Below are 11,842 nucleotides of genomic sequence, written 5' to 3'. Positions count from 1 at the left end.
CGCCTCTCGTTTCATACAAGTGATCAGATCACTTGAAAACGAGCGGCGGCTCCACACTGTACACTTAGCTCTGCTTGTCCGGAGCGGGGCTGAGTGTACAAAAAAAACTACTCGCCCGGCGCCCGAAACTGCATGTCCCGGGCGTCGGGCGATAGGAATTCCACACCCCTGATAATGTACTGTATATAAGAAACCCCTGAAAGGTATTTTATACTCTTAAAGAGAAGTATTGGGAGAGTAAAATACTCTCTTCCCAATATTTAGAGCCGGCGTGGGACACTGCAGCTGTCACGCACAGCCTATATGTACCGAGAGCTGAGTGATTACATACCACTGATCGCTCACCTCACGGTCTCCTTCCTGCAGAGAGCAGCGGCTGTCCGTCAACACTCTCACCAGGGATTCAACCTTCCTCTCTCTGTTCCTCCAGCTCTCATTGGAGGTACAGACAGGGAGATGGTGGGCACAGCTAGCTCTGGCTCTAGAGAGGCAGAGCCAGCTGTCAATCAGGCAGCTGGGTGAATCTCAACAATATACAGCTACAGCCTGGCTCTGCACTGGTGGCATATAGCAGGAAGGAGACAATTTTATGCTGACTTTGGGTCACAGGAATACATTATTAAATGTGCTCCTCTTACTCAAATAAGTTTGTCTTTTTAGTTAGATCATCCCCATTTCCATGTTTCAGGTTTATATGCATCCAAGAATACTGTGGCTGATTTTAATGCAGATTGTTTAAAAAATGGTAAAGTAACTTATAATTCATAGTCTAAATATACAGGGGTGTCAATCGGTTGTTTATGAAGGCCAAGCGTATTTTTGTGCCAGAGAACAGTGTCCATAAATAGAACACAAACCTAGTGTTGAAGTAACCGACAGGTCACATGTTTACAATCCCATCATCTAACACATTGGTTCTCAACTGGTGGGTCGTGACCCAAAAGTGGGTTGCAACCCTGTGTTCAGTGGGTCGCGCATGCCTTCCACTTTTCTAGGCGAGAGGCTCCTCTGCCTCCCCCTAGCCCAGCACTGTCAGTTCTTGGGCCAAGCAGCCATTCAAAATATGCTACTCAGTGCCGAGCTTGAGGTGGGATGGGTCTATGGCTGTGAGGGAGCTCCATCCATATATGCATTGCTTAAAGCTCCCTCACGTGTCCTGTAGAGGTGCCTGTACCGGTGTGACATCACATTCTGGCTCCCACCATCTCTACAGGGCACGCAAGCAATGCACATATGGATGGAGCTCCATAACAGCACAGCAGCCCAGCACTGGGCGACAGGACAGGGCGACAGGACAGGACAGGGCGACAGGACAGGACAGGGCGACAGGACAGGACAGGGCGACAGGACAGGACAGGGCGACAGGACAGGACAGGGCGACAGGACAGGACAGGGCGACAGGACAGGACAGGGCGACAGGACAGGACAGGGCGACAGGACAGGGAGCGACAGGACAGAGCGACAGGACAGAGCGACAGGACAGAGCGACAGGACAGAGCGACATTTAAAAAGCTAAAAGAAAGATTTAAAATATGAAGCTAAGGCATAAAGAAAACAGAGTATGTCATTTTTTTAAGCTGTAGAACATATGCAGATTGGGAAGAAAGAAAAACACTTCTGCATATTACAACATGTTGACTGTCTGCAAATTTCACAGCAGAAAATGATATACCTCCAATTTGCTTTTATCAGCAGCAGCTTGCAGAGAAGGAGAGGATGCCGAAGGCTGAACAGGATCAGAAGAGGACGTCTGTACAAAGCAGATGAAAGGCATAAGAAGAGAAGCAAGACAGATGATCAGAATTAGTAAACGGCTAGGCAGGCAAGGCAGCATATGATCTCATTTTCTCAGTTGGTACAAAGCACCTGGAAAAGTCACACAGGAAGAGCTCAAAGTATTCTGATTGGAGCATGCAAGAGGAAGACTTACCTGTCTGCTGATATGCATGCAGCATAAAACATGAATGTGTACGTATATACGTGTGTGTGGCATATTGCATTTTCATACATATTTCATATACCAGGCAACACGTTTGTATTGATAACCATTGCATCAAGCAGGGTAAGTGCTTCAACACCCAATTTAAATGGTATTTATTAGGGACAGATTACCGATAGAGTAATTAGAGTACGAGTACCGATACCTTTCCTCAAGTACTTGCCAATACCAATTACTGATACTTTTGTTTAGTGTCATGTGATAGCTTTTCTAAAACAATACAGACTAAAGTAATGATTTTTAGGACAGGAGTAAAGTGCCAGGGCCCAGTCCCAGCTGCAACCCAATACACATTGCTGTGTAATGTGTATTGCTGAGATTTGTAGTCCCTCTACAGCTTGCCACTAACGCCAAGCTGTAGAGGGTACACAAATCTCAGCAATACACATTACACAGCAATGCATTATAGATCAATGCAGAATAATATGAAGCTACATACTCTGTTACTCCAGGGTGCCGGCCTGATGTCTTCAGCGTAGGATCTCAGGTGGCTATGTGGGATCTGTGGTTGGCTGTGCAGGACCTGTGGTGAGCTGTGCAGGGTCTATGCTGGGCTGCACAGACTCTCAAGTGGGCTGTGCAGGTTCTAGTGGCCTGTCCAGGATCTATGGTGGGCTGTGCGGACTCTCAGGTAGCTATACGGGGTCCATGGTGGGTTGTGTGGCTCTATGCTAGCCTGTGTGGAGTTATGGCAGGATGTGCGATCTTACACAGGCTCCTGATGTACTCATGAAAATGCCCAGTATTGGCACCGATACCGTTATCGGTGTATCTCTAGTATCGACAGTGGGTATAGAAAATAATCCTCCCCCCCCCCGTTTAAAATAATCATATTTTGTTGCTTTGCAGCCTGAAATGAAGACAGACACCGTTTTTGTTTTATCCAGCTGTATGCACTTGCAACTTATAACATCCAAGAGAAAGATAACACCAACTGGTCAGAAAAAAAAAAAAATTCAAGAAATTCAAAAATAGAATCACTGAGTTGGAAAAAGGATTACCCCCTTCTAAAATGACTTGTAAACTCAATCAGGGGTAGCTCATCACCTTCTCAAATGGCACACAAAGTATTCAGTATTCAACTGAATTCAGCTGTGGTTATTTTGATTTGCTCAGCATGAAAATAACTTTCCTGGAGCATTTCAGTCCCTGGTAGTGCAACTGAAGCAAACACTCAACTATGGGTGGCAAGGCACTGTCAAAAGATCTCCGGGATAAAGTTGTGGACAGGCACAAGTCAGGAGATGGATACAAAACTATTTCAAAGGCTTCATCAATGTCTTGAAGCACAGTGAAGGCTATTAAGAAGTGGAAGGTAATTGGTACAACACAGACCCTCCCTGGATCAGGATGTCACTCCAAACTGGATGAAAGAGCCAGGAGGAAACTGGTCAGAGAGGCTACCAAGAGGCCCACAGCAATTCTGAAGCAGTCACAGAAATGTATGACAGAGTGGTCATTGTGTGCATGTGACAACAATATCACAAATTGTGATGAAATGTATGAAAAGGTTGCAAGAAAAAAAACCACTCATCAAGAAAAGGCCATATGCAGTGAAGATTCTGAGGCCCGATGGAAAAAGGCGTTATGGTCAGATGAGACTGAAAGTGAATTGTTTGGCCTCAATACCAAACAATATATCTGGCGGAAATCCAATACAGCTCACCATCCAAATAACATTCCTACAGTAAAGCACGGAGGTGGTATATCCTGTTATGGGGTATTTCTCTGCAGCAGAGACTGAATCACTTGTCAGGATAGAAGGACAAATGGATGGGGCAAAATACAGTCACATTCTTGAGGAAAATCTGCTGCCCTTTGCCAGAAAGTTGTCAATGGGAAGAAGGTTTACCCAAAGCACATAGCAAAATGACCAGTGGCTGAAGGAGAAAAAGGTGAATGTCCTTTCTATGGCCTAGTCAGAGCCCAGACTTGAACCCCATTGAAAATCTGTGGAATGACCTGAAGACTGCAGTCCACAAATGGTCACCATCAGATTTAACTGAACTTGAGCAGTTCTGCAAAGAAGAGCGGGCAAATATTGCAAGGTCTAGATGTGCAAAGTTAGTACAGACATATCCCAACAGATTAAAAGGCTACAATTAAAGTAAAAGGTGGTTCATCAAAATACTGACACAAGGAGGTGATCCTTTTTCCAACTCAGTTATTGTTTGAATTTTTTTTTGTTTCCTGACATGTTGGTGTTATATCTTTCACTTGGATGTTATAAGTTGCGCCGAGCAAATGCAGCTGGATAAAACAAAAACTGTGTGTCTTCATTTCAGGCTGCAAAGCAACAAAATGTGAAAATTTCTAAAGGATTCTTTTCTATACCCACTGTATGGTCAAAAACAACAAATACATATTTATTTAAGTTCTATCCCACTTCTAAAAGTCATAAGGGTCTAGAAGTTTGAACTTATTGTAGATGCCCATAGGATGCACAGTACTTCTTCAATGCAGTGACACAATTTCACGTAGCCCTGTGAATATGCACCATATATCACAACTCACAGAGCCTGCCTGCTGAACTACAACTAAACATCTGAACAATGTATCATCATCATTGCTTGCTAGAAGCAATGCATGGTGGGATATGTAGTCTTGAGAAATCGAGATTGCATCATGTTAAGCAGCAGGGAAAGACACACATAGTACATTGGGAATCCAGGAAGTTGTTCAATGTGATGGGCAGAAATGTGAATGTACTAGCCATTGCACCACAGGTCTAGTGCTTTTAAAAATGGGATTAGAGCTCTCTAATGCTGCTCAGAAGTAGAAAACCTCAAACATTTCTCAGACACACAAATTAGTATGAAAGACATCCACATAGTTTTCAAATAGCCCATTGTAGTATCAGCTAAATAACTACAGCTCTGATAACTCCAGCCTACATTTTTTGGATATAGTGCAGAAAGATATATAACCTGTTAACTGTCTAATCTCCTCTGTGGCAATTTCCCCTAGCTTCCTGTTCTGAGTCAGGGGGACATAAGTGACAATGGGAAATAAAGGGTATAAACAAAGGGTATAATCTGATAGGTGCCTATGGGTAAAAGAGGTTCTATGTAATAGACGTGTATGATCTATATGTAATTAGGCATGCAAGATCCTCCCGTGTAAGCTCCAAGTTGGGGCATTCGTCCTCAAAGTTAGTCACATGTGGCATTTTTAGCGGAAAAAAGCCTGCTGACAAGTGTACCACTGTAGTCAATGCCACTATTCTTATCTTTGCATTTTCCTCTTGCACTTCAAATACCATCGATTGTAATGGCAGAGATGTCATCATGCATTTAAAGAAGAACTCCAGGAAATTATTTTATTAATCCATAAATAGGGGTACTCCCGCACTGCAAGGGTTAAGTGCTCATTTGTGCCTAGGTTTAAAAAAAAAAAAGTTACTCACCCGAAGCCGGTTTCTTCTTAGACCAGTTCTACCAACGTCTCCCCCCCCTCCTTTGCAGTGGTCTAAGGTCCAGTAAATAATCATGTCTATACACAAGTGTATAGGTGTAAAGACACTGAAGAAGGTTCCAATGCTGCAGGGAGACAGGCAGGAGGGACCGCTGCGACAGCTGGCTGGCTCAGAGCTTCGGGTGAGTAGAATTTTATTTAGTCACCTAGACACAAACAAGCACTTAACTCTTGCAGTTCAGGGGTTGCCCCCACTGCAAGGGATAATCAAAAAAATCCTGGAGTTCTTCTTTAACCCCTTCTCGACTGATGACAGGATTATCCCGTCATGATCGTTCAGTTTGGTAACGACCGGTGACGAGATAATCCCGTCATTCAGTACAATGAGTGCTGGTATGTGTAGGGACAAGTGCTCATTAAGTTACTATTGTTGATGGGTCCGAGGCAGACCTTAAACAGCAGATTAGGTGGTCACAGTCCTGTGATCACAGCGCCGTGACAGTCACAGAGCCGGCAGCAGCTCACTGTGCTTTGTAAACTGCTAGCCGGCTGCGTGTTACAAAAGTATCAAAGCCCATGTAAATAAAAGAAATAACCCCTTAGTGCCCCCTAGGTTTAAAAAAAAATATAATTTAAAAATAAAGTTGTTAAAGTTTAAACAAAAAAATTAAAAATAGTCAGGTTTTTTTTTAAATGTTTAAACAAAAAAAAACAAAAAAAAAGGACAATAGTGCTGGGGAGGCTAATGAATATAGGAGACAAGCATACCACATTTTAAAATTGTTCCACACTATAACTGTATTTAACTCTTTGTATTTTGTGATTGCCAACTCCCAAAATTCAGCTTTAGGATTAGTATTTTAACTTTTTAGCCTTATCTTTCCAAGAGCGCAGATTATTTTATCTAAATTTCAACTCCCAAAATAAACTGAAATGGCAGACATGATATACTCTTTAAATCAGGACACATAAAATAGCTTATTATTAATTACTTTGTCAGCGACACTAATTATGTACATATTATGGTTAAAGATGTGAATTTTTTTTTAAGGTGCAATGCATGGAGAAGACGGAAATTATGGTTTAACACAGCAAAAATGGCAAATTTGCTCCGGCACCCAGAAGGGAAAAAAATTTCTGAAGCTGTGTCACTAAGGGGTTAATTGCACCAAAAATGCTTAAAGCGGACCTGCACCCCAAAAGTAGATTTGCCATCTTACAGGGAAGATCTAGAATAGTTATGCCTAAGAAGGACCCTGAAAGACTGTCTTTAAATGTATATTACTGTAGTATATTAATGTATATTACCTTAAAATGTATATGCAACTTTGCAAATGCACGGCATACCTGCAGTCCCATAGTCAAGTTTGCTAACATAACCACCTGCCTCAGGCACCACTCTGACAAACTGTATACAGAAAGAACCAAATTTATCTATTAACGCAGACATCGTTCAGCTGACCGCCCTCAGACAATGGAGACATGCCCCCAGGAAATCTCAGTGACCGGACCAACCATTCTACCGTGCACTGCTCGACTCCAAGAACCAGAAGGTAGCTGCCTACCTATACCTCCTCCTGTTGCCGTCAGCCATGGGGTCAGAGCACCTGTTGGGGGCTGGGAGGATGGAGAGCAGAAGCCAAGGGAGCCATCAACTTCTAAGGAAAAACTGCTACTGCCCTTCGTGATAACATCCCTTTACCCAGCCTTTCGCTTTTATCAAAAGGTCACCCTGCAGGAGCTTCTGCTTCGAGAGGCCATGTGCAGGAAGAACAGCTCTGAAGTAATTGGAGTTGGGGGGGGGTAGCTACTATGAAGAGAAAAACTCTCACTCACTTGACAGGCATTAGAGCCCTCCCCTTCATATCCAAAATGAAAAATATATATGATTTTAGTTCTAATTCAAAAGGTTCAGTTCATCTAAAGCAGGCCTTGTAGTTTTGGGTACATGCTGGAGAGCTAAATCACCTGACAAATTCATATAGGTCTTGGGGACTTTGTTGTGACCATAAGAATTGGCTTTTTTTAAATTTCATATCATAGAGAATGCTACAGCAGGTGCAGGAATGTGTAAACATTGAAACAGCCAAAATACATTAACAGTTTAGCAGTAAAATATTGCAGTATCTAAAACTGAATTACTAAACATATGCCTTCTGAAGGTAATTTATATCCTCTGCAGTGACTGCCTATTTCATAGTTCTGACAGCACAACATCCACTTGATATAAGAGGGATAGAGATGATACCCAATTTGACAATCCCAGGTTTCCCTGCTCTTGGGAGTAACAAATACACTAAATCTGTCAGGGTGCTAGGACTCCTTTAATTAAACCTGAAAACGTTTTGTCGAAATCATACGCTTTAATTGTATTTGATACAAAGACAGCAGCATTGCTGATGCTTCTGTCCTTGTATCAAGTGAAATGAAATACAATAATTCCCATGAAAGCAATGGTTACTACAGGAATCCTATTTAGGTTTAAGTAAAGAAGCCCCGCTAACAAAGAAAATATGTACTTCAGTAGTGTGCCAATACCAATTAGTAAAAGGGGATCCAAACAATGTGGATACCAGATAGTACATTGCTACAGTGTATACGGTGCAAGTGCTATACAGTTATTAACCAACAAGATAAAAGTCAAAGTGCTTTTAAAAGACGAATCTCAGGACAAAATAATTCTTACACTTAATGTACAAGGGACCTCATCTCTTACAAATAAGCTTAGTGTGAACAGTTGCTATAATGATAAATCAATGTAGAAGCCTTTTCCCCTGCAGTATCAGAGTGCATAACCTCATTTCAAATGTTGTTCTTTCTAAATTACCCAGGAGGCATTAGGTGTAATACTTACATAGGAAGCAGAATCCATTTACACACAAAAATAGGTTTCATCTAAAAGCATTCTGTGATTTCTGCATGTGTAGTTGATCACTTTAATGGAACCATTATCCCTCCATGTTCCATTCCCTGCTAAAAATGCAACAGAGAAATGTTCACAAGCAGAACACTATTTCTCCTCAGTGGTAAATCTGACATTTCTAAGCTCCCCATCTAAAGCCAGTATGGCACACATCAGAAAGATCAGGAATACAATAGAGCATGTGACTTACAATATATGGTTGACATTTTAGATTTTAGGGCTAGAAAACCAAACCAAGGTTAAAGTCTTGTACAATGAACAATTTTAAAGTATAATATGTAACCGTGACTGTATATAGCCTCATTACAAATGTACTAATTACAAAATCAGTCACATACTAATGTTAGTTTACTATTGAACTAAACTTGGTTTTTGCCCTGTTTTAAAGAAATGAAGCATTATAGCAAATGACAAGACTGATAATGTGACAGAACTGTGACCTTCTTGGGGAGAGATGAGCAATTGGGGGTGCAATTCCTTGGAAAATCTGTGTGAGCCAGTCCCCAATTTCACATTCTTATATGAGAATTTTAATCATCCAGGAGAGGTAAAGTACTACCTTGGTGCCACTACTGTCTTCTATCAAGTATCCACATGAGTCTTGGAGTTCCTACCCATATGTCTGCCCCTTCCGCTCTATGGGCAGTGATGTTTTTGTGGAATATGGCATGTTAAATTTGCCCTAGTAAGTAAGGATACACCGATAACGATACTGGTATCGATATCGGTGCCGATACCGAGTATTTGGGCGAGTACTCATACTCGCCCAAATGCTCTGATGCCTAGCACGAGTACTTCCTGTATCAGGAAGCTGGGCAGCGAGACCATTACATGCTGCCCGGTTTCCGGAGCCGACTTCCCGGCCAATCAGGAAGCTGGGCAGCGTGTAATGATGCGCTGGCCAGGTTTCCGATTGGTCGAGAAGCTGGCCAATCAGGAAACCGGGCGACGTGTAATGACGCAGCGCCCGGCATTCTGATTGGCCGGGAAGCTGGCTTCATGCTCCCTCGTCATGAGATGAGCATGGGGCCGGCCTCCCGGCCAATCAGAAAGCAGGGCGCTGCGTCATTACACGGCGCCTGGCTTCCTGATTGGCCGGCCATATGACTCCGGCTGGGTACCGGAGGAAGGCCGCGTTCTGGCTGGAGAGGCCCCGGGGTGACAGGCTGGACATACCAAGGTCAGAGGGGACTTTCTTGTTAATCGGGAAGCCGAGTGGCGAGTCTTTACGCGCTGCCTGGCTTCCCGGCTAATAAGGAAGCCAGGTGGTGAGTCATTACACCTGGCTTCCTGAATGGGGCTTCCGTTACCTGGTAATTGGTATCGGCAAGTACCGGAAAAAAAAAAAAATGATGGTACTCAGTACCAAAATACCGGTGTCGGTGCATCCCTACTAGTAACCATTACCTCCAAGGCGTAAAGTGATGGGAAAACAACATTTTGCAGTTGCCAGCAGGTGGGGATGGTAAATATTCTAATGGGGACACTTGTTTCAGTGACAACTGTCTAAGAAAAAAATCCCCCTCACTTTGTACAGACTCTCTAACTTTATGTTGCATCTCCAGGAAGGGAAGGAAATCACCCAACAGGAAACAGACTAAAAAAATACAACCCCAATTCCCAAAAAGTTGGAACACTGTATAAAATCTACAAACAGAACACAAAGATTTGCAGATCTCATAAACCAATATTTTATTCATAACAGAAAACAAATCAAATGTTTAAACTGAGAAAATGTACCATTTTAAGAAAAAAAGGTAATTTTGAAATTGATGGCAGCAAAAGGTCTCAAAGTTGGGACAAGTTAATTGGTAACAGGTCAGTAACATGATTGGGTATAAAAAGAGCATCATGGAGAGTCAGTGTCTCAGAAGTAAAGATGGGCAGAGGTTCATCAACCTGTGAAAAGCTGCATCTAAAAATTTGCAAACAATTTCAGAATAATGTTCAACATAAAATTGCAAGAACTTAAAATATATCATCTACAGTACAGATCATCAGAAGATTCCAAGAATCTGGAGAAATCTGTGTGCAAGGGATAAAGCTGAAACGCAATATTGGATGCACTCAGACAGCACTACATTAAAAACAGGCATGATTCCGTGATTGACATCACTGCATGGCTCAGAAATACTTCCAAAAATCCCTGTCTCTGAACACAGTTCGCCGAGCATTCCAAAAAATCCAAGTTAAAGCTCTATCATGCAAAGGAGAAGCCATGATCCAGAAAAGCTGCTGTCTTCTCTGGGTCAAAGCTCATTTAAAATGGTTGGTGGTCATACAAATAAAAATGTGACATTCTTTTTAGCAACCATAGGTGCCGCATCCTCTGGACTAAAGAGAAGAGGGACCTTCAGGCTCAGTTCAAAAGCCTGCATCACTGATGGAATAGGGGTGCATTAGGTATGGAATGGGCAGCTTGCACACCTAGAAAGGCACCATTAAAGCTGAAAGATATATTCAGGTTTTAGAGCAGCATATGCCCCCATTTAGATGTCATCTCTCAGGTAAGGCCTTGCATATTTCAGCAGGACAATGCTAAACCGCATACTGCATCTATGACAACAGCATGGCTTCATAATAGAAGAGTCCAGGTGCTTCACTGGCCTGCCTTCAGTCCAGACCTTTTACCAATTGAAAATATTTGGCGCATCTTGAAACGAAAAATATGACAAAGAAGAACCAGGACTGTTGAACAGTTAGATTCCTATATCATTCATGAATGGGACAACATTCCTCTCCCAAAATTCCAGCAACTGGACTCCTCAGTTCCCAGACATTTACAGAGTGTTGTTAATAGAAGAGGGGGTGCTACACTGTAGGAAACATGGCCCTGTTCCAACTTTTTGAGGTGATTCAAAATGTACCTTATTTTTTCTTATAAAATTGTACATTGTCAGGTTAAACATTTTCTAGGTTTTCTATTTTCTACTGTGAATAAAATCTGGGTTTATGAGATTTGAAAAATCACATTCTGTATTTATGTAGATTTTACAGTGTCCCAACTTTTTTGGAATTGGGGTTGTAAATTGAAAGGGATTTTACCCATTTCCTACCTTAAAAAAAGTTTTGGCTAAATATAAAAACTTTAAAGTTACAATTTAATTCTTACATGTTGAGAATACTGTTTGATAAATGGTAATTTTTATATACACTGGTTATTTTACTAGACAGTTCCTTTTTCTTGTATCTGTAGACAATGAGAGAGAACTCTTCTGGTGTTCACATTAGAGATTATCCTTTTTTACAATATGCTTATTAACTTTGGTTCTGAATTGGGATGACCAGATATCCCCTGTCACAGAATACAAGGTGTTCTGTAAATGGAGTGGGGAGGGGAAAGGAAGGAGAAACAAGATCCATTCACTGTTACAGCCGCAGCTGTCATCCCTGCAGCGCAAGAAGCATAGTGCTAGCAGTACATTCTCGCATGAGTGAAACTAGGATTTTAAAACTGCACAGCATCGATCCACACCTAAAATGACCAACATTAGAGATAACTGGTT

At 42.0% G+C, this 11,842-nt stretch overlaps 1 protein-coding gene across 1 annotated transcript in view; it reads right to left on the bottom strand.

Moving 5' to 3' along the window:
* LOC108793879 (stromal membrane-associated protein 1-like) overlaps positions 1 to 11,842 on the bottom strand; it is a 127,210-nt gene that overhangs the window by 12,481 nt on the left and 102,887 nt on the right. Inside the window, exon 5 of the mRNA XM_018564830.1 lies at positions 1,673 to 1,750. Coding sequence (XP_018420332.1) covers positions 1,673 to 1,750 — 78 coding nt within the window. The remainder of the gene's footprint in view (positions 1 to 1,672; positions 1,751 to 11,842) is intronic.

The sequence above is a fragment of the Nanorana parkeri genome, unplaced genomic scaffold (genome assembly GCF_000935625.1).
Source record: "Nanorana parkeri isolate BGI_ZX_2015 unplaced genomic scaffold, ASM93562v1 scaffold785, whole genome shotgun sequence".
NCBI lineage: Eukaryota > Metazoa > Chordata > Amphibia > Anura > Dicroglossidae > Nanorana > Nanorana parkeri.
This window is presented reverse-complemented; position numbering and strand designations above follow the sequence as displayed.